A 24,247-nucleotide genomic window follows, 5' to 3' on the forward strand; every position below is an offset into this window, starting at 1 on the left:
GAGCCTACATCGCAGCCACATCCGTTGTAGAGACGAGGATTCATCTAGAGCTTAAATCATACGACAATTTAGTCGAAGCCACGAGGGGAGCCTCTATCTTTGAGGAGTTATTTGGTGGTTTCATGAGACATCATAAGAGGACTTGCCATGGTTCGTGGGCATTCCAAAGGACCTATCCATCTTCATCTCCCAGTGAGTGTTGCTCTCACCAATCTTCCTGCGTAGGGGCATCATAGGCTAGCGGGTAACCTTCTTGGGCATCAGTGGTCATATCCTGCCATTCACTCTACGAGCATCCATTCAATTTGAAGTTTTGGTTCACACCATTCGAGTTGGGGCGGCAAAGGTTATTGTTTGCGGGTAACCAACAAGGACATTGTTCATCCAAGAGGCGGTTCATTGTCTGTGAGTAGATGCATCATCACCATCCTTGTGTTTTGGACATTTCCACATCACCCAAGGGAGCCTCTCTCTCAAAAGTCGTCGTGGAGGATATCATCTAGAAGGAACTTTATTCGAGACCATCGTATGGCGTGCATGGAGTTCAGTAATTGTACCTCACCTTAAGCAAGATGGAATAACACGTGCACAAGGCTCTATGTGCCACATGGACATGCTTCATCGACTTCTAGAGCCAATATTTCAGTTTTGGAACCCTCTTGCATAAATGGTTTGTATATGCATTATGATAGATGTTACACTACGGTAGGAATATGGCATGACGAGCATGTAGTTTTGGGTTAAGGAAACGTGTTGGCCCAGTCGGTTTGTCAAATGGTTCACCGAGCAATGAGTTATGGCCCATGTGTGCTCATTTGCACATTTTTCCTGACCTAACCTAAGTTTCTTGACCTGGCCAAAAGCCATATGAAAGAGCAGCTAGGCCAACATTTTAGAACAGATTTGGAAGTGCTAGATACAGGAGAGCCTCAATGTTTTTGCAGTAGCAGACCAGCCCCAACGTTTTGGGAGGTAGCTAGCGAGCGCTTTTTGCTAGATCAGCCCTAGCGCTACCAGATTGTTGCAGATTAGCCAGCGTTTTTAGTTTTCAGCCCATTCCCTTGTGGGAGACTTGCGAGATCTGCAGAGCGCGAGCTATCCCATTGCGGGCCGGTACTTCGGCAGTCCATTGAGCTTCTCCTCGGCCATTCCTTCGCCGCATCGAGTGCTTCCATTGCTGTCCATCATACAATAGATCTGCTGCGTTTTGCGTGCCAGATCTGCGTTTTTGCAGCCAGCTTTCAACCCTCCATTCCTCCTCTCACATTGGGAGCATAATTCAGCCTCAGATCTACCTCTTGGCGTCTATCCGCAATCCCACATTGAGAAGGATCCAAAGGTGCATCAAATCAGCCCCAGAGGTGCCTTGACTCAAGGAGTTACTGCGGTGACATTCCCCGTTCGAGTCAATAGAGTCTGCACTTGAGGTATTGCATGTGTGTACATTCCCATTTACGCCATTTAAAGCAAATACCACATTGGCAACGATGTGGGGGGCCCTTGAGAGGGTTGGTTGGGACCCCATCGGGTGCCATTCTCCTCCTCTCTCTCTCTGTGCACATCTCTACCTCTCTCTCTCTCATTCCCTCTCTTCAAAAAAAGTAAAAGGAATCATCAAACAAGCTAAAGCAATCACTAATGCAAGGAAAGAAGTAAAAGATTTGTGGAAGTGTAAAACCTAGATCTTCCATCATTTCAATTCCGTTGCACTTGACAACGGTCCTACACGCAATGGTAGGTCTTGCACTTCCGTGAGTGAGAAGCGTCATTGGGCGAAACGCTACAACACACTTAAGAGATTTTTTTTTTCAAAGATTAGTGAATTAGTGCAAAATCACAAAGCTCTGATACCAATGTCAAGTACAAGGGAATTGAAATGATGAAGATCTAGACTTTACACTTCCACAAATCTTTACTTCTTTCCTCGCTTCAGCTGCCCCGAGTGGGGGGATTGGACCCCCCATGACAGGGGTGGATAGACCACCCCGCGGGGCCACAGCCAGTGACATCGAGCGGATGGATAGTGTGCATGACCCGCCTGACATTGGCGACGTTGAAACATGGAGTAGCCTTTGGTGAATTCGGTTTTGCATGTGTTTGGGGAGCGGACAATCATAGTGTCCAAAGCTTTTGGAGACAGTTGGAGATTGCGAGAGTGGAAGCTAGTGTGATCAAAGTTAGAAAGGTTACCAGCTTGCATAGTAGTAGTGTACGCTTTGATCTCTATACCCACTCTCTTAGCGCAACTGAAGCGCTAGTAGGTAAGCTAGTTGCAGAAAAGCGCTTCAGCAGGTGGCGATGCAGGATGTCGAGACTTGACCCGTAGACCAAGTTCCACCTCCGCCGACGAGTAGTCCGTCAACCACGTTAAGGTAACCACCTTCAATGTTAATGGACTCAGACACAAAAGGAGCGAGCTTGGATCGTTGATAGGCCCTCGAAAAATGGAGCATTGTCCGGGTGCAAGAGATTCGAATGTTCCAAGGATGTTGGCCTCTTAGACTCCCCGGACATATGGTCGTTAATGCCCTAGGCACCGCAAAACTAGGAGAACGTGGCATGGCGTCTCTGGTTGCGAATGAGCTCAGGCCCTCTGAGTTCCATTTCTCTTCCCCGAATCAAATCTTCATACAATTCTTCCCCAAAGGTTCAAGGGCTTGGATACATGGAAATGTGTACATTTCGCAACGCCAATTGGGCGAAGCCAAGACAATCGCTTTGAATACCCTCACCCGAACGTTGGGGATCATCTCCAACAAAAACCTACCAGTGATTGTTGGAGGTGACTTCAACATGAAGACGGGGGACACTGAAGAAGTGGCTACTGAGATGCGGGAGAGGATTCGAGAGCTTAAAGGTTCGAGGCTCGAACCTCACGTATCATTCCAGGTGGGGGAAGGGAAAGTCGGACATTGATCACTTTATCGTGAATGAGTCCGCCGCGAGACAACTTCTCAACAATTCAGTATAGAGGGGGATAGACTTGTCATATCATTGGCCATCGTATGGACTTGGGAGTAGCAACCAAAGCTACTATGCCGTCCGTATGCAAAATGGAAGTAAATTGCAGGCTGTTCCTTGATGACAATCGATGGAATACTCTGCTTCACCTCGAGAATGAGGACGGACGTGCGACCCAACAATGCTATGACAAGTTTATTTCCATTGCTACTTCCATAGCCAAAGAGGCTGGAGCTCTTGCCACGAAGCCCCCACCGAGGCCAAGGTTAGGTTGTCAAGTGGAACCTCGAGCTCGGAGACTCATTAATGCACGCCGGAAAGCTTGGAATAAGGTGAGGAACAAATCTGCGAATACTAGGGCTGGCCAGCAAGCGGTTAGAGAGTACAAGGCAATAGCACTACGTGCGAAGGTCGCTGTACGAGACAGTAATAAAAGATCCTTTGAGCGCTTTGTGGAAGAAGGGATTGAGCTCTTGAGGGAGGGACAAATGAAGAAATTCTTTACCCATCTCAAGAAAATAGCTGGGAAGGGGCAAGGAACTATTTCTAATCAACCTTTGAACGCAAATGGGGAGCTAGGGACGGAACCAGAGAGGCAATTACAAGTATGGGAGGGTCACTACTCGAAGGTATTTGTCCATACGGACGGTACCAGCAAGGATCCGCTTGCATGGTATGACAAACACGTGCGTATCTGGCCTGGTATGCCTGAGGTATGTGACCCGCTGAACTGGTACGAAGTACGGGAGGCCTGTCGGCGATTGAAGAGGCACAAGCTAGCGGGTGGAGATGGTTTACCACCCGAATTCTTTAAGCTGCTTGTGAAAGATAGGGGTTTAAGAGCGGATCCACATAAGCCACGAATGGAAATGGGCAAGGCTTACTTGTACATGATTGAGGGTATTTATGACACTGGAGATATCCCGGCCGGCGCTAGCGACGTAGTGATTGTGTCAATCCCCAAAAAGGGTGATTCGACCAACACCGATAACTATCGCGGGATTGTTTTAATCTCGATCGCCAAAAAAATCCTCACCACGGTCGTGATTAGGCGGATCACTAAGATACTTGAAAAGAGAAACTTCTTCAATCCCGGCCAAGCAAGATTTCGTGCTGATGAGGAATGCACAAGGCAAGTTGCATGCCTGAAGGAAATCGTGAAACTCCGTCATAAGGATGGGAAACCAACCTATGTGGCCTACATTGATTTCAAGAAGGCATATGACATAGTACCGCACGAGGCGTTGTTCCTGAAGCTCGCAACGGCTGGCTTGCAAGGTCGAGCGCTTAGATTTTTCCAAGCGCTCTACAGGTCCACCTTTGTTAAAGTCTGACACATGGAGCAGCTGTCGGACTCGATTCCGGTGCAGCGGGGAGTCCGCCAAGGATGCCCGGGATCGCCCTGTCTATTTAACATATATATAAATGATATTTTAGACGCAGATAGGGAAACATGGGGCCTGGAAGTACTTAACCTCCTCAAGAGAATTAAAGGACTCCTTTTTGCCGACGACCTGGTTCTGCTTGCTGACTCTCCTGAAAGCCTACATACGAGCCTTGACAAGGTAAGTGAATGGGCCAAGACTTGGGCATGACCTTTGGAATTGAAAAATGCATGGTCATGGTGTTCCACGGGGACCTGCACGATCTCTCTATGCGGATCTTTGTTCTGGGTGGTGAGATGGTTGTAGTAGGTGAAATGTATAAGTACCTTGGCATCGATGTAGACTCGACCTTCTCCATTGAACGCATCGTCAAGGGACGAGTGGACAAGGGTAGGAAAAGCCTATTTGCATGTCAGCACCTGCTGGCAAACTGAGCCATCCCAATCTGGTCTCGACTAACTGTTTTTAAAGCGTGCGTGTATCCAATGATTTGTTATGGCGCGGAAATTATGGGGACCCACGATCAACGTGTCCTTCACTCTGTGTAGCACCTCGCCACCGGGATGCGAATGTTACTCGGGAAGGGAGCAAGGTCGACCTCTGTAGGGACGACAACTCTCCACCACGAGTTTAACATCCCACCCGTACCTGCCTTTTGTGGGGACAACGAGCAAGGGCTTTTGACAAGTACCGCTCGGTTTCATCCACTTGGATAGGCTCCTTGGTAAACAAGAAGCCTAAGAACCAACCATTCAAGAAGTGGACTTGGACGACAAGCCAGAATTCAATGAATAAGTATATCCTAGCGGCTCACTTTAGCTCAATCCACTACCACGCATGGGACAAGTGGGATGAGAGGCATTCGTGCCTGGCGTTGGAGCCCTATAAGATGGCCGGGTTTGAACAAACACGTGGATACCTGCTGTAGCTCAATAGGAGTACTATCGTGAATAGGAAAGAAGAGAGAGTGTTGGCTCTCGCAAGAGTAGGCGGACTGTAACAGACTTGGACCTCCAAGTCAAGAATCTACCGCGATAGAAGCAAATAACCACTTCAAAACAATTCACAGTTCACAACTTACTCGACACTGGCCCGGCGGAGTCCCGTGCCTAGAGATATTGGCCCCAAAGATTGGCGCCCCTTTCGGTATTTCTTTTTGTATTAATCTGTGTTCAAAGTACAAGAGTGCGGGCAGGCGCTCACACTCACTCTGCGTCCAGATGCTCTGAGTTGTGAGAGGCATGCTCACTTATTTAAAGTTACAAGGGTTGCCAAAAGCAGAGCCCCAAAAGCTGAAAATCAAAAGCTCAAAAGCTTGGCAAATAAAGCAAAAGTTCTTCCTCTCTCTTTCTTTTATTAAATAAAGCAAAGAGGCTTTCTCTTTCTCGCTCTTGCTAAAATAAAGCAAAGAGGGTTCTCTCTCTCTTTCTCAGCAATTTGCGTAGAAAAAGCAACGCCAAAAAGCTGCCCAGCTTTTTGTGAATCACCTTGATGTCCAACAAATCAGGGTTAGGGTTAGGGCAGAATTAGGGTTTTTGATTTTAGGGTTAGGGTTTGAGCAGAATTAGGGTTTTTGGCTTTAGGGTTAGGGTTTCAACAGAATTAGGGTTTTTGGCAGCCACGTCATCACTTTGTGACATACCCCCCTCTTGAAAGCATTGTAATCGCCCTCGATTACGCCTGTCTGTTTAGACAGAAGCCATAAACCGTCTTAGCAGACACTGACTGTTAGTACCTACGTACTAGGAACGCACATCTAGCACATGTACCAATCGACAGTCACATCACACGACATCACAGGACATCACTAGACATCACAGGAGATCACATGACATTCAACATTCATTCGATCTTAGACCATGATTTATCGGCAATGTAGTTAGCAATCGCATCTAGATCCAGTCGGGACCTCATAGATGTCCGATTGACTAAACCCTATTGCAACCATGTCTATTCGAGATCATTTGGACCAAAATGCTGCAGTCATTTCGTCTATCAGTTCCTGCACTTAAAAACAAGTCAAGAACAAATTAGTTTCATATTCCCGAATTCCATTTCATAAAGTCATCCAGCAGAATATTGTCAGCTCTCAGTATCCCTGAAGCTCAAAGAGACATCAGTGACTCTAGTATTTGAAAAATCGAGGCATCTGTTGACAAAGGAGCAGATCTCCGGCCAAGCTGAATTCTGGGTTCCTTTTGGAGTAGACTATGCTAAACCAAAAGCTTCAAGGTAAAGATTCACATTCCGAGGAATATCTACTAGGTCTTCCTCCTCCATTCGCTTCGCATCCATTGCGAAGTAGGTCTTGAATTTAACCAAGAACCGTCAGTTCCCTTTACCTTCTTTCTTTCTTTCTGTGCCAATTTCTGTTCTAGGTCCAATTCGGGTTGCACATCTAGCTTCCCATCATCGGGCACATTGCCTTCAAAAGGCTTTAAGAGACTCACATGAAAAACATTGTGAATCCTCCAAGTATTCTGGCAGCTTCAGTTCAAAGGAGATATCATTATCTTTTCGGAAAACCTGGAAAGGTCCAAACTATCTCATTCTAAGCTTTCAAAGAAGCTGCTCTTTTCCCTTTTTTTTTCTTTCTCGAGAGTGCCTTCCCATAATGTAAGAGCACCCAATCATTCTCCTTCAATTTCAAATCGCGACAATGGCAATCTGCTGCCTTTTTCTATCTTTCCCGAAATTTCTGCAAAGCCTTCCGGACCAAGTCCATCGTGAACAGGTCGACTTCAAAGAAAAATCTTATCTTTCCTGCTAAGGGAGGATGGAATCTTTGTAGCAAATTCAAGAATCTCAAATGGCACCTTCCTTATCAAAGAGTTAATCGTGTTTTTGTAGGCATATTCCACCAAAGGTAAAAACCTTTCCCAAGTAATCTTCTGATCCAACCAAGAAGACTTCAACAAAGCCAGTACCATCGAAATTAGCAATCTCTGATTGCCTGTCAGTCTGCGGGTGGAACGATGATGAGAACTGCAACCGCATGCCTATGTTCTCCCAAATAGCCGTCCAAAACAAACTCGTGAACCTGGGGTCATGTCGGAGACAATCGTCTCAGCCATGCCATGTAATCTGAAGACCTGGGCAATAAACAATCGTGCCCACGCTGTGTTCTCAGGAGATGAAATCCATTGCAATACTTTCCCAGGGCGGGAGGGTATGGGTAAAAAGGCTGTAACAATCCTTGTGCTTTATGCCTGTCAAACTTGACCTTTTGGCATACCAAGCAACTGCGCACAAACTCGTCCACATTCTTCTCGAGTCTCGGCCAAAAGACGTATCTCTCTACCCCTTTCAAGGTGGTATCAATGTCGCGGTGACCCGTAAAAGGCGGACAATGGCATTCTGTTAGAACCTTTTCCCTCAACGGTTGTGTAACGCACAACATGGTTTTCCTCATCTAGTAGCCATCCCGAATGGAATAGTCCGCTACTATCTCCCCTTTCTGTATTCAACTGAATACATTTGCAAAATCTGTTTTGTGGCGTACTGTGCGACCATATCCTTGAAGTTCCTATGATGTATCACGGAAGTAGCCAAAACCAACGGCTTTCGGAACAAAGTATTTACCACCAATTTCTTTTGTCCCTGCACATGGACAATCCTGAAGTAAACTGTGACAAGATGTTTGCCCACCGCATCTGCTTTTCTGATAGCTGCTTCCATGACAAGAAGTAGCATAAACTCCCATCATCTGTGAAAAACCGTAAAATCGGCTCCGAGTAGGTAATGTAGCCACTGACAAAGAGCTTTGATAGCCACCAAAAGCTCTCACATATCTGTACTGTCAATTTCGGCCTTGCAAACAATCGCCTCTCATAAGCAATGACATTGGCCTTCTTGCATTAAGACCGCAGCCAGACTACGACCACAAGTATCAGAATATACTTCAAACGACTTCTGCAAGTCCGGCAGAGTCAAAACTCGTCCCGTAGTCAATTTCTCTTTCAAAGGTGGAAAGGCAGTCACCTTTGTGGGTCCCCACAAGAAAGGGACTCCTTTCTGTGTCAAGATATGCAAAGGGGAAGCAACCTCTGCAAACTTTCGAATGAACCGCATGTAGTATGAACACAATCCCAAGAAGCTTCTAACTTCATGGACATTCTTCAATTCGGGCCAATCACAGATAGTCTCTATCTTGGGCGGATCCATTTACACTCTTGCTGCTGAGACAATGTGTCCCAAAAAGTGTATCTCTGGTAGGAACAAGGTGGTAAGGTACATAAGGTACGGTACGTATTCGGTACGTCTTGTACGTAGTACCGAATGGATAGAGTTGTTAGGTACGTAAAATTCGTATGTTTTTTTTTTCTAAAAGCCAAAAACCTACAATACGGTCCATACTTGATAAAAAATTCACAAGTATCACTTCAAGCATGTTAGTTCACTATTCTACAAACCAAGGGAAAGGTTTCATACAAATACCATAAGCAAGTCGCGACTCCTTGCTCGACATTCAATGAATCAACATTGAAGTGACAAGAACAGATACAACTCAAATATACACAACCTAAAATTTGCAGTTTCACAACAAACTAGTTACTGTAGAGAACTTGTAAGTTCACATTGATCATGATTTGCCAATTTGCACACAAAAAATTGATGGGCGAACTCAATTTTGCAGACCCGCTGTGGTTTTTTCCCCAACAAAAAAATGATTGTACAGTACGGATCCTACCTTGGGTAGGAAAAATTCACTTTTCTTCGCATTAATCACTAACTTGTGATCTCGTAATGCCTGAAAAACCTGAAGCAAATGATCTCTATGTTCTGCCTCATTCTTGGAGAAAACAATGATATCGTCAAAGAAAGTGCCAACAAATAGCCTGTACTCTCGAAAAATCCTGTCCATCATCCGGTTAAATGTCGCAGGAGCATTGGTTAAGCCAAAAGGCATCACCAAAAACTCAAATAACCCAAATCTCGTCCCAAAAGCTGTCTTGTAGACATCTCCCGGCGCGATTCTCATCTGATGATATCCACTCTTCAAATCAATCCTGCTAAAGCACGAGGATCCCTGTAATCTGTTGAGTATATCATCGATCCTAGGAATCAGAAATCTGTTCTTGATGGTGATTTAGTTGAGAGCTCTATAATCGATGCAAGATCCGTCTTTCTTCAAAATCAACAACACCAGAGAACATTATGGTGAAGTGCTAGGCTGGACAATCCCCTTTTCCAAGAGGTCTTTCACTTGGTTCATAATTTCTTCGTTCTGGGCTCGGCTCACACGGTAAGGTGGCCGGTTCGGTGGTGTGCTTCCAGGTATCAGATCAATAGTAGGACGAGCGGATGGTAACTCGCCTGGTAGGCCCTCTGAAAAGCAATCGGCATGAGTGTGGAGAAAATCTTGGCGTTCTTTTGTTCAGGTCAAAACATATTCGACCTTTATCGATCGTTCAGTTCTCTCCCAAAAAGAATGAGTAAAGAAACTGAAGTTTATCAAGTACAATCTCTGAGCCCTTCATTTGTCAAAGTCACTTTCTCGGCCCGGTACTCAACCACAGCGTTGTTGTTGTGGTACCAAGGGATTTTGAATAGAATGTCACAATCTTCCAAGGCAAATACGTAAAACTCCTCGTGCCCTAAACACCCCTGTCATTGCAAACGAAGTTTGCCAATGCTCGGTGTAATGGCAATATCCCGTCCGGGTGCCACTCGAACTACCTCCGCCTGTGGCCTCAGCCTATCGGGCGTAATTCCAAATCGAGCCGTCAATTCCAAGTGAAAAGAAGTTGGCCATGGCTCCTTCAAAAGAGCTCCCTGATCTTTCACTTTGCCCCAAAAGCGGCAAAGTTTGTACTTCCATTCATTTGATTCGGTTCAGGCCCCACGCTATGCGGTACCAATTCTGCTTTTTATCTGCCTTTTCTGCCATGTCTCTCAGCTACTTTAGAACTTTCTGGCCTTTCTTCATCCTGTTCATTCGGTGCCTTGTTAGGGCACTTTGCGGAGATATGCCCAGTTTCCCCGCATTCAAAGCACTTCCCCTCCTTGATGAAGCGAGGTTGCTCCTGAGGAGTAAGCCTGGGTCGTGCATCTTTCTTTTCTGACTTGCTCTTTCTCTTTCTACTTTCATTTGTCGAAGTCTGTTCAGCTCTTTGTGTCATGATCTCATCGGTGGATAGGTCACACTGCCAAAGTGAATGGCAAAACCCTGTTTCGCATGACTCATCAACTCCTGAATGGAAGATGACTTCTGTTCTAAGCAGTGATCTCGGATCTCTGTAGGTAGACCCAAGGTAAACCGCTCAATCTGCTCCTTGAACGAGATCTTCTTAAATGAAGAGGCGGGTAGAAAAGAGCTCCAAAATTTCTTGCAATAAGCGTCGACTGTATCCTTCTTGGTCATCCGAAGATGGTTCCAAGCAGTTCGTATATCCCGTTCATACTCTCGAGTCAGCCAAGAAGAAATAAAAAGCCTCTTAAATTTCAGCCATTTAACTGGCGCAGTCTTGCTTAATAGAAGCGTGGACCACCAAGTTTGAGCATTCCCCTTAAAGTAAGAGGCAACTCTCCGAATCTTAGAGTGCTCTGAGTAACGCCCTCCCGCGAAAGCAATGTCAAACTACTGTACAAAAGACAAAGCCTTTGAAGCATCTCTATATCCCAAAAACGTGTCAAATTTAATCGACTGTCCACCTTCTTTAAACTCTCGGACTTTCTTGCTTTTTTCCTTCAGAAAGTCATACTGGTTGGCTTTGTAAAAATTCTTCTTCTTTGCATAAAAGTTGCTGTCACCAGAGTCTGAACTGTCTGTAGATGAGTCCTCTGTAGAATTGTCACTCACGGGGCGAGATTTAGACTTCTTTATCTTTTTCTTGCCCTTTCCGAAGCATTGCTTTTTGCTTCGCTTTTTGCCTTTTTAGTCTTCTTCGCTCGAGTCAAATGAGCTAGAAGAACTATCAGAAGAAGAAGAAAAAGAAGAACTGGGTACTCCTTCAAATCGAACACGCTTCTTCTGTTTCTTTGCCTTTTCAAATGTCGATTGACAACCCAAATAACCCGGGAAGTCAGTGCCTTTCTTCTGCTTTTTGCCGTGCTTTTTAGCTTTGTTTTGCGCGTCAAAAAGCTGAGCAATCCATGCATCAACCACCTCTTCTAATTCCTTCTCTCAATATTTCTTGTGAGCAGAAGGTTTCTTGAGAGCGGGTTTTGGGGGTGGTGGTGTTGTTTTCTGCCGCTGCGCATACACTTCCTGAAAAGAAGTCTCGCTCATATATTTTGCAAATTTTGAGTCCTTCGCAAAATTGAGCATCATCTTTGTTGCATCGCAGATCAATTGACGGCGCTCCATCTCTCGACGCTCCGCCTGAGTAGGCCGAGGCGGGCCATACTCCTTGTCTGAATCTTCGTTGTGATCCCTTCCCGCATCTCCGGATGCAGAGGGAGTCGACTGATCTTTGCTTGAAGCCATAGGTGCCGCGGAAAAGAAAATTTAGGGATCGGATTTCCCGTATGAAAGAAATCGGCCGTGCTCTGATACCACCGTAACAGACTTGGACACTCCAAGTCAAGAATCTACCGCGACAGCACCAAATAACCACTTCAAAACAATTCACAGTTCACAATTTATTCGACATTGGCCCGGCGGAGTTCCGTGCCCAGAGATATTGGCCCCAAGGACTGGTGCCCCTTTCGGTATTTCTTTTTGTATTAATCTGTGTTCAAAGTACAAGAGTGCGGGCAGACGCTCACACTCCAACTCTGCGTCCAGATGCTCTGAGTTGTGAGAGGCCTGCTCACTTATTTAAAGTTACAAGGGTTGCCCAAAGCAGAGCCCCAAAGCTGAAAATCAAAAGCTCAAAAGCTTGGCAAATAAAGCAAAAGTTCTTCCTCTCTCTTTCTTTTATTAAAAAAAGCAGACAGGCTTTCTCTTTCTCTCTCTTGCTAAAATAAAGCAAAGAGGGTTCTCTCTCTCTTTCTCAGCAATTTACGTAGAAAAAGCAATACCCTAACTGTCCTCTGCAAGTGGGGCACGATTCCCAATGGTTATGGCGTCTATATGGCTGAAAAACAGTCAATTTACAGCGCATACATAGCGTTGAAAACGCACCTGTACGGTGAGGTTATGACCCTCACCGGTGCCTGCTTTGGAGTAGCAGCTAGCTACCCCTGTTCCTGCTCAAGGAGGCTCTTGCCTCAGCACAAACGCATGAAACCACATAGTTGTACATCAGTCAAATGAAGAGCCCTCTTGTGGGGCATCACATAACTGCACGTAGGGGGGAGAGAGCAGTGTGTAGTGTGCAAGGCATCACTCCTAGCACCACATTGTACATGAGAGGGAAAGAAAGCACTCCATAGCTCTTAACCTGTGACAAAATGCAAAGTGAGGCCTCTCCTAGCTTAAATTTCAGCGCCTATTTTTCTGAATGAAGCACGTGCATGAAAATTTGCCACTTGGCGCAATTACAAGCTTTTGCCCGTTTCGGGGTTGCCGCCTAAAAATCTCCTGACTGGTTGCCCAGTTGACTTCACGGCAGAGTTGTAAAGTGTTCCCCTGGTCATACCGAAAGTAATGACGCGAACACATTTCACGGCCCAAAATAGCAGTTCCCTAATTTTTAGGAGATGCTTCCGTTGGGTTCCCACTGGTCGTCTGACCATCTATCCTCATTGGGACCGCATCCAAAAGTGCAATGTGGCCCAACTGTCGGATACTTTCTGTTGGTGATCCCACCTTGACTTTATGCCTTTATTAAGTTCACTTCCTAGTATCCACCAACTTGCTAAGTGCGATGGGGGGGACCTACATGACCTTGCACTGAGCCTAGACATCTTCTTACTATACAAATTCCAGTGCCGACCAACTTCCCGTCTACGGGTGAAACTATCGTTCACATTGGCCATACAATGTCCGACCATTTGCAACTTCAAAAAGAGGGTCTCAAAAATAAAACAAAAATCATTGGAAAGAAACCAACAACTAAGGTTAGCAGTTGCCACGTCCTCGTGACACTGCATCATAATCAAAGTGCATCTGCTCCAAGAATTCTGGATGGATCAAGTTCTCTACAGCTCCACGGTCAAAGAAAATAAGGGCTTTGAAGCCGTTGACTTTGCAATATGCTCGACACAATTCATTTGTACTTTCAAGGCGTATGCCATAGATATCAGGGACTAGTCCAATAGCAGGTCTAGCTCTCTTAACTCATGGCGACGTTGGGGTTCTGACCATCAGTGCGGGCATCGGCTCTCTTAACTCATGGTGGTGCTGGGTTCTGACCATCGGTGCGGGCGTTGGCTCCGTTGGTCTATCAATGCAATGGGGACAACCAGAATGGTTATGCCCTGTTTGAAATCATCCAAAGCATCGACCTTCTTGTGATAAGGTGTCTCGTTGTTGAGGTGTCAAACGAGGCCTTTGCGGTTGACTTTCACTGGACTCTCGAGAATTTGTTCGTTGTTGCCAAGAGTTCTGGTTAGTGGCTGGAGGTTCTTCTGTGGTAAACTCCAACTTTCCCTTCATCAGTTTGTAGCCGACCACGGCATGGTCCATAAGCTCTTGCATGGTTGAGACTTGCTTGGAAAGACAATATTCCTGTAATAGTGATGGTAGTCCAATGGCGTATCGCTCGCACTAGGCCTCCAAGGGAATGAACTTAAAGGACACCGGAGGGTACACTTCGAGAAACCTTTGGTTATAGTCATCCATGGTCTCTGTGGCAAATATTTTCAAGTTGCTCTATTCTGCTAAGATCCTGACTTGAGAGAGAAAAGTAATATAACTACATGCAAATACTGTCTTGAAAGCTTGCTAGGTCCTTGGAGCATGCGGTTGTGTCGCAATTGAACTCCACTGCATCGCATAATCTTTAAGAAATCCCGCTGCTCAAGAAATCTTGGATTCTTCTGTATAGTTCCCCAAAGCATAGATGTTGTTGAATTGTTGTAGGAACTGCAATGCTTTCTTCCAATCGTTCACCTCGGAAAAAGTGAAAATTTTGACTCTCATGCGTCATCCTTAAAACCTTTCGGCTGGTTAGGCGTGTATCCCGGGTATGGATAATAAGGGTATCCATACGGACTCCAACCATTGTAACCTGGTGGCAATGGTGGTAGGGGAGGTGGGGGCAACGGCGGTGGCAAAGGCGGTTGCACTGGATTAGGGTCAGATGGTTGCACCATTGTCACGTGCACATCTAACCCTATGTGCATGTGGACAAGCTACTTCAGGTCTAGGATTCAGGTCAGCTTAGGAAGTGTTCTGGCACGATCAGATCAGCCAACTTTGCAAGTGGGTAAAACTTCTTCTGCTGCTGCTTCTTCCTCACTTCGGGTTTAGGCCCCTTGGCCGGGAGCTGGCTCCGCTATTCAGTGACTTGACACGTCAGCAGTTTGTGACAGTTTGGCTCACACCATCCGAGTTGCCGCAGCAAAGGCTAGCCAGTAACCAACAAGGGAATCATTGATCCACGAGGCACTCCAGTGTTTGCAAGTAGATGTATCATCACCATCCCAATCTTTGGACATTTTCACATCACCCAGGCGAGCCTCTCTTTCAAAAATAGCCGTGGAGAACATCATCTACAAGGCCATTCATTCGAGATCGCCTGCATGGAGTTTGGTACCTCTACCTCACCTTAAGCAGGAGGGGATGTCACGTGCACACGGATTTGTGTGCCACGTGGACATGCTTCATCGACTCCCAAAGCCAATTTTACACCCATCCCTAGATAGGAGGGTATAGAAACCTAGGAGCATTAGTACCGGCATTTTTGTGGGCCTATTTGTAGGACCTGCATGTCCGAACGAGTCCATTATATTAGGTTTTCCAATTTTGGAACCCTCTTGCAAATTGGTTCTTGTATCCTTTCTTGCCCTTTTTGTCCTCATCCTGGAATCATAAGAGGAAGAGTCGGAACTGTCAGAAGAGGATGAGGACGAATTGGACACACCCTCAAATCGTACACACTTCTTGGCTTTTCACGCATTTGCAACAGAAGACTGATGACCCCAATAACCAGGGGAGTAGTATGTTCTCTTGCTGCGTCTCTTTGAATGCTTCGTGGTCTTCAATATTTGGTTGACTCGTCATTCACATTATACGCCATCGGGAATAAATCTCATCATTCAGGTGCCGGGTCAAAAATTTCACGTATTGGGGATCCTTCGAGTACTAGAGCATCTGCTTAGCACAAGCATCAACTTGTTGTTGACGTTGCATCTCCATTCGTTCAGGCCGTGGAGGCCCATACTCTTGTTCCGATTGCCCATTTGAATTTCCCGTACTCTCACCCCATTCGGAGTTGTCGGGTTGGGTTCGTCTGATTCTTGTGGGATTCCTCGTTTGATTCCATATGTAATCTGGGGTTCTTTATGGCTTATGTCCTATAAGACAGAGCGATGACGACGGGAGCCCACCCAATGTGCGATGAAGTAAGGGTGGGAGTGGCTAATAAATTCGGGGTCAGGACACGAAGAATCTTTAATAGAATTTCCAATAAACTTTGGAAGCACCAAAGTGCTCTATCTGCTCTCTGGTAGGACTGGTATGCTTTGAGAAAAGCCCACGCTTGAAGCTCCGATACCACTGTAACAGACTTGGACACCCCAAGTCGGAAATCTGGCACGACACACGAGAGAATCACTTAAAATACTTTACAACTTTATCGCACTTTCAAAATAGTAAACACGGCCCTGCGTAGTTCCATGCCCAGCGGTATTGGCCCCAAAATCAAGCGCCCCTTTCAGTATTCATTTTTATAATAATGCTTGAGCAAAGTTACAACTCCCGCGGGCCCTCTCTGCTCAGTAACTCCTCATTACACTAAGTAAAAAGAGTGGCCTTGGGTTCTTATTTAAAGGCCCTTGGCCATTCAAACTCAAAAGCAGTACATGAAAAGCTACAACTCAAAAGCTATTGGTCCAAAAGCAGCCAGCGGAAATCACAAAAATCCGTACAGCCTGCCACATGGCATGTCAGCGCAAAATGCGGAGATCCGTACTGCTGCCATGTCAGCATGCGAGTGCAATTCAAGGACTTATCCGTACTTTTTACCATGTCATCAGGTCCTACAGCTTCTCTCCCGAGCTGCCACGTCAACAGTTTGTGACACAACCCATTAGCACTAGCATGAGTACCCTGGATCAAGCATAAGCATTTTCACTGCACAACCTTTTTCCCATAACTACACGTGAACCACCTCTTACATGCATTTTATTAATAAAGTGACCTTTGGGTTTTCTAGTCGTGGGGGCATCAAGGAGGCTGCTCAACCCAGCATGGAACAAGTATGAAAGATTGCCCTTGGGCGCTAGAGAAAGGCAGAAGACAATCAAGGAGCAGAAGCACCAAGCAGACCCGCAGTACCAAGCCCCTTGCGTTTTCTCAAGCAGTATTGGCGTTTCTACAGCAGCGTTTTCCCTGTCCATCAGCATCCCGCCGCAGCACCACAGTAGATCAGCCTTACCCTCGTCACGGTCACCATTCCCATCGCGGCCAAGACAACGTTTCAGTTTTCAGCCGGCAGATCAATTAGCGTTTTTCAGTTTTCACTCGTCATCATCACTGACGACAATAGATCAGCCCGCAGCCTCGCCGCACTTGCAGAAGTCCATCAGCATCCCTAACGTTTTCAGATTTTAGCCCATTAGCCTCGTCATCATCTTCAAGCATCACAGCATTTAGAACCATTGTACCAGACTTCGTGCAATCTAAAGCAAATACCTCTCTAACAATAGAGAGGGGGCCCTTGGAAGGGGGTTTGCCTGCCTCACCAACTTTGTTCAATCGACGCTCTTCTATGTTGCTTCTAGTGGACCAAAAGACTTGTATAATTCCACATTCACAATTCACAACTGGATCTAAAATATCATTTCCAGATATTTAAGCAATACCCAAATTAAAACTCAAACTAGAGGGTTAACAAGACTCCTTCAAGCATGTCTCTAAAAGCATTGTGATATTGAACACCCACTCAAAATGGGACCGTTAAACCGCACAAGACAGTTTTGGCCTAGGCGTGGCAATTCAAAGTCCAAACAAATTGTCCCGATCCAGAAACTGATTCCGACAACAACCCAGTAACAGAATGCATTTCAGAAATGCAAGGTTGTCATAAGCTCAAGGAAGTAGAGGATTATCCAAATAGGACTTGTTATCAGGTTTAGGAGCCTCATTGTTTCTTTGTGATTCATAACGATCTTTGTGACCAGTTCGGCAATTTTCGCTTGCGTCAAACTTAGCTTTCTTCTATCCCCTACACCACCTCTGCTCCTCCACCCAAGCCTGCTCCCAACTTTCATTCCTCTTCCCTGTTCCTCAATCAAAAGCAATGAGTGAGTGGAAAATACACACACACAATTCAGCTTAACAGGAATTGTCTAATCTACTCTAGAATGGTTTAATAAGCCACACAGAAATATAGTTGTATAATGAACACAAATCACAATAACAGATACATAACAAAAACCTCTTAGTACTCATTGCTGGTAAACCATGGTAACAAGTAAGTGCACAAAGAAGACGTACTTGAAATGCAAGGCGTCAGTATGCCATTTCCAATTGTTAAGCTCACTCCTAAAAGAGCAAAAATAAGCAGCAGATTCTTCCAGACATCCTTTTTGGCTAACTTTCCCTTTATTAACAGAGCCCTTTCCAGCCTCCTTGAAGGCACTTCAACTTTCAGATTTGATAACTCCTCATCGGTAGGCTGCCTATTTGGTATGAGGCTCGCCTTCGCATAACGGCATATCAAAGAATACAACGAAAATATGCCTCCTGCATGGCCAAACCTAGGATCTTTAGAGCAAAGAAAATTCAATGTATTAATCTCCAAAGACTATCCTAGTTGCACACTAGGGAAATGGGGAAACGATTGTAATATATCACAAAGGTCAAATTATTCCATAATATGAACCCAAATATTCGATTGAGCATGAAAAGGTGCTCTAAATTGAAAGGCCAGAATCCTGTTTAGTATAAGCAAAGTTTGCTTGACATAAACAGACCGTGCCTAGGCACAGAAAAAAAGTCCCAAATACAATGAAACAGCTCCCATTCATTCCCCTTGTCTCTCACCCAGCACATGTTTGATAATCACTTAAACTTTAAATATAAATAGGAAAACAAAGAACGAATCTACCAACACCCTCTCAGTCGACATACTTCTCCTGTCATGAGACTTACTAAGCTATGATCCAAAAACAAACAATGAGAGTCCTCCAGCCAGCGACCTTTGAAATCACTCTCCTCGTTGCTATTTGCACGCAGAACAACGAACAAGTATTTTATAAGAGGAATGAGAGTGAGAGTGTAGATGATGATCGAAAGAGCGCCCAAGATATCCAAGGTCCCACCAATACCCCCAGTGAACGCACTGCGAAAGACAAAGAGAGGACTTGTTCCAAGGCTACTGTAAACGACTCCTAATGTCTGAAATGCCATTTGCAATATGACCCTCAGTTTTTCATCCTGCAATCATGCATTAAGTTCAAATGAGCATTAGACAGATAATTTGAAGGGAGACCACCCACATAACAAAAACCATCTGTACTTAAAATAACTGGCATATGGAGTTGTGCTTGAAATAGTCCCAAACGTCAATGTTTAAAAAAAACGAAAATAGAGTCACAGGGCAAATAGCAACGGTAAATAGCACTTTGATATGCAGAGCAAAAACCAACATTTTGATATGTAGAGCAAAAGACCGACAGCATTGCAACAAGTAAGAAAAAAAAAGAAGGCAATCCTCAGGTAATGGGGGTAACCTTGACAGCAGGTCCACCAGAGATGCCTGAGATTTGCATGGCTTCATTCTGTAGCGAGTCTACTCGGGGTATGGCCCTCTTTAACTTCTGTTGAAACTCGCCCGCATTATCAGAAGCAATTCGATGGCCATCCCACGAGCAGCTATCATCTCCAGAACCCTCATCTGCCTCTGGAAAAGTCGAGGTTGAATGGACCTTGTCCATCTCCTTCACACAAGAATCCTATCTGATACAGCTTTGATTACACAAATAAAGCCCCCTGAAAGAGCCCTTGCCTTGTCTTGATCCGCTCCATTCTGTCCTCTAGGGGAAGCGCTAAGAGCAAAAGTGGCATATTGAACAAATTCCTCCTCTCATATCAAGTTCACCAGAGCGTATAATAGCTCCAGATCTTGACCAATTAGCAGAGCTCGCCACCTTCAACCTCAATGCGGGGAAGTATAGCTACTCCAAGAGATCGCTTCAGCAGAAGCGCCCCCATCATTCAGGCGAGACGTGGGCTAGCTCGAAAACTAAAGTTTGCCCAGGATGCTAATGTGCATTAAGTAGCACAAAGTAGTATGCAAGAATGGTTTTCTTACAATTTGATGCAAAATTACACAGCATACAAAAGATTTTTGCTAAAATAATGTCGAAATGTCCAACCATGGGGAGAGAATTGTATCAGTATGCCAGAACATTTGTGTAGTTTGCATGTTGAGTATTTTGAGGTGGCGTCTCTCTGTTACACGAGAGAACATGACGTATGCCAAGCCTGGAGCAAAGGCTTGTTTTATGCTCAGAATGGCTTTCCTTGATATCGTGGCTCCTTGAGACTTGTGTCTCGTAATTGCGTATGCCAACGCAACAGAAAATGTGCTTTTGTGAAATTATTTGTTGTTGATTGCCCTAGTAGCATGCTTTGTCCTTCAAATGGTCATCGTAGCACCTGTGGAGAGAATTTTGACTTCTATTCCAGCCACATTATGTTTGAATCACGAGATATGGAGAGAATTTGACAGGTTGAACCATTCGTTGCACCTATAGCCAGGTTAATGTTTTCTGTAATCATACACTTGGCACCTATCGCTATCTTGACCAGTTCATTGAAAGCCTTGTCATGTACCCAATCTTGCAGCAGTGGTTGGTCAAGGGCGTTGGTCTTAAGTGCAACACTGACCAAATTGCATGCTAGAAAAGACTTTTGTAGAATCAAAGTGTTGTACTTGTAGACATCTTCTCTATGTGTGCATGTTATTGTGGTAGACGCATCAATAGTCCTCAAGAGTTGAGGCTCATCAATTACACACCGTGACAATGTCTCTATGTTATTGTGGTAGATGCATCAATAGCCCTCAAGAGTTGAGGCTCACCAATTACACACCGTGACAATGTCTCTACTATTTGCTTGGTACGAATTGTGCTCAAGAACTAAACGTACACAGGGTCTGCTGCATGGCGAACCAAGAAAGTCATGTTGTGGGTGGTGGTTGCAGTGATGTACGTCGAATGTTGTATGTTGCATAGATGACATAGTGGTGTGTGGCGGTGGCACATTGGTGGCAATTGCGCAAGGTCTCCGAATAGTAGTATGAGCTTCTGACAAAATGGGTCTAGTAGTGTTCCATTAGTGATGTTCACTACTTGACGAACAATCATGTTGAAAATTGTACTTGTCAACATTGATATTTCATCAATGATAATGACATATGCACTAAGAATGGTTGTGAATCTCTCGTCAGCAGGGCTTATTGCATGTGGGTAATGTTGTTTTGATGATGGAATCTTGAACTGGTAGTGAACAGTTGTCGCCAAGCTACTAAGACGGGCAGCCGCTACGCCTGTGGATGTAGTGAGGATAATGTTTTTATTGTCTCTTATGAAGATTGAAGTCAAGTATTTGATGAGGAACGTCTTTCCACACCCTGGCACGCCTGTAATGATATACAGACCTCTGTTTTGCCTTGAAATGTTTTCAAAGATGATTTGCTGCTGTGAAGTGAGAATTGCGTTGTGGGTCTCGTGGGATTCCTTAAGTAGCAGGAGCATTCTACTACAAGTATGAGAGATTGTTGGTTAAGAAGGGTCATCTGTTGTAGATGTGACCAGATTTTCTCGGGTAAGGATGAATTTTTGTTTTATCAGACCTAGAGTATGGCCTGCATTTTCAGCTATGAGCATATTGCGTTGCGCGTGTTCATTTATGTACATCTCCAAGTCTTCGTCATTGAGAATCAACCCACAGACCCTACACTCCATAAAGTAAGAGCAAGATGTATTATTTGGGGAGAGAATCTCCGCTTCATTCCTAAAGGGGACATTTTGCAATAACACATTGAAGAAGAACCCCTCTGTTTGGTGGCCTGGATCGTATTTTGTAAATCTCACAAGACGTTGGAGCATAATAACAATGTTGTTGTATGCATCGCGGAACCCTTCAGCAATTGAATCCTTGTTGGGCTTAAGAATTTTGTATTTTTTGTGGTACTCATAGAATGTGAAAGTTCCAAGATGCGATGGTCTTGCACAAATAAATCGATAGGATACATGACTATAGTCTAGCTACGAAATAGTAAACTTTGTTGAAGAAATGGCGAGGACGAGTCAATATATTCAACACGTTTGCTCCTTGTGATAATAGGTATCTTCAGACAGTTGATTGCTACCTCTGTGGCGTACTTGAGGAGATAATGTGATATAGATAAATTTGTGACTCTTTGAATGTTCATATGTGCTTTCCATAGAAGGAGGACAATGGGATGATATGGAACAACATTGCGGTACTCGTAACCAAGTCGATAGTAAAGTCAACGAGAAGTGGAAGGACCCATAGTTGGAGTTGTACTATATTGTGGTTCAAATGGGAAGCCATATTTACACACCATTCCTTCTCCCATCACTTTGCAAGATTCCCTGCACCTGTGTATTTTCTTTGTAATGAGGAGATTTTGTATCTCAGATGAAGGACCATCTTGTGTTTCGGATGGTATATATGCAGTAATCTCATCCGTAACTCGAGTCAAATCATGTTTGGAGATCCATAGACATGTGCGTGTAGTGAACCTCGGTTTTGTATCTCGTAGCGCATCAGGTAATGCTTTACACGGCCCAGTATATTGCTTCCACCAAGGATGTATCTATTTAAGAAAGTGTGCAAGTGCTGATGGAAGAGGGCCTCACACTCTACATGACAATCGTTCCATTTAAAGTTCGGATTGTAGCCTTGAGCAAGCTTCTCAATTATGATGATCTCTTCCCATCTAGTTTGGAAAACTTCATCTGCAGTGAGCATCAAGAAAAAATGTGGGAGTCCCCATGCATCCACCATTGCTATGAGATCTCTTAGGTTTCTCTGATGCCACGATGGAGTACCTGGCATTGTTGATGGTAGGTTGTATCAAATAATTTGCCTCACAGCATCTTGAAGGGATGCATTTTGGTGAGTCTGCTTGTAGTTGTCGATGTCCCTTTGCAAGAATGTGCTATTCGTCGAGTTTGCAATCATGATAGCTTGTTTCAGTTGCTACATCAAAAGCAAGTATGGCTTGTACAATGTGTATATAGAGAAAAAACTTCTTGCTCTCATTTTAATGTACTCGTTGAAGGCCATTTCACCCCGGTAGTTTCCTTTTCCTGTCGAAAAAGGAAAAGGAAATATGGCTAACTCCATTGTCATATCCATATTTTCCGACCCATGTGATGGCAGTCCATTGTACTAAAAAGTGATTGCACGCTTGCTCAGTTGAGAGGTATCACGTATTTGTATGCAACCAAACTCATGTGCGTCATTTGTACTAAATGCGATTCTCCTTGCTGTGCTATATAGATTTTGCAAAATCCCAATTTTGCATTGACCCTCTACTTCCTGCATCAGTTCAAATGGATCGTTATCGCGATGTTGGCTAATAATATTGTCTACAACAGATGGTGACAACACACATATGGATGTCTTCTTGTTAGGTTGTTCATTGACGGCCTTGCACTTTCGTAGAATTTGATTGTTTCTTATATTGTGTGCTAGTATTGCTACCAGTGTTGTGTCTGTAAGGCGCGGAGTTGAGCGACACATGTTCAAGTTCTCCGACCAACATATCAATGGATTGTCAACCAATGATCTTTTATCAAGTAGACCTTTTGCAACTGCATTTGCTGTTGGCGGTGACACTAATTGTAACGTCAATTACACTAAGGAGCTGAACAAATAGCTGGTTTGCATTCAGTATCGTTCGTACATACTCGGGTTGCAAGATAACAACACTGTTTTTTTATGGGCTCTTCCGACAGCTTGAACAATGAGTCCAATTTATCGTGATATTGTGGGTTGTAGCTGTCTGTATCAAGGTTGCATTTGCGAACTTTGTGCGTGTGTTGTGGACGATCGTACATTGATCATCTTCTTTTTTTTAAAGGCTGCAAATGGCACATGCTGCACATATGGAAATATTACGAGCTGTGGTATTGTATTCCTCTTTCCATGCGTCATGAACGCCATGTATGTCGAACCATGAAGAAGCGGGAGGGTGGAGCAATTGCTTTCGCTTGCTCGTGGCATGATACGTGGCCTGTTGTCGGCGTCTTTTGCAACTGGCATGAAGTGTAACTGCCAACAATGACATTATGAGCGTCTGTGTTTGCGTAAAATTGTGGATGCAATATAAACAAATTAGTATGTTTGAAACTAGCAAGAATTTATGTAGTCAAATATGAGTGGCAAAGAAATTGAACATACCGTTGGAAGCCATAATAAATTGTCTAATTATTATTGATGAGAGATATGACTATTTTAGAGACAAGGCAAAGGCAAGTAGTCTAGGCATAGTGTTTCTATCGCTCAAAAGAGGTTCGAAGAATTAACGAGTTCTCTACACATTGTTGAAGAAAGAAACACTCATTTCAGAGAGGGGACGCAAGCACTACTAAGAGTGCACGTCAAGACGTTGCAGCTCATGGTCTAATTCAGTCAATGTTTTTCTTTGAGAAGGGTTGTTGTGAAGGTAGTCCCTATATGATTATATGGTTCGAATGACTTCGATCTCAAAAGAGGTCCTAGTCTCCATGAAGTCAGTGTTATAGTGAGTGCAAAATTGTTTGCAGAATATGCAAAGTTGATTGATGACCCACACAAGTGCATATACATCTGTTGCCTTGCTCCAAGGACATGGAGATTTGATATCCAAGAGTTCAGTAGCTTGCCA

The 24,247-nt window shown here is 44.6% G+C and overlaps 1 protein-coding gene across 1 annotated transcript in view; it reads right to left on the reverse strand.

The window, feature by feature from the left end:
• The window catches only part of LOC147452335 (putative potassium transporter 12), a 38,647-nt gene extending 19,025 nt beyond the window's left edge, over window positions 1–19,622 (reverse strand). The window contains exons 1-3 of the mRNA XM_086518063.1: window positions 19,074–19,622; window positions 18,540–18,777; window positions 17,836–18,084 (exon numbers count right to left, since the gene is read on the reverse strand). Coding sequence (XP_086374189.1) covers window positions 17,836–18,084; window positions 18,540–18,777; window positions 19,074–19,277 — 691 coding nt within the window. The 5' untranslated portion in view covers window positions 19,278–19,622. The remainder of the gene's footprint in view (window positions 1–17,835; window positions 18,085–18,539; window positions 18,778–19,073) is intronic.
• Between the last annotated feature and the right edge of the window lie 4,625 nt (window positions 19,623–24,247).

This window comes from Adiantum capillus-veneris, chromosome 8, assembly GCF_014529385.1.
Source record: "Adiantum capillus-veneris isolate H3 chromosome 8, ASM1452938v2, whole genome shotgun sequence".
Classification (NCBI taxonomy): Eukaryota; Viridiplantae; Streptophyta; class Polypodiopsida; order Polypodiales; family Pteridaceae; genus Adiantum; species Adiantum capillus-veneris.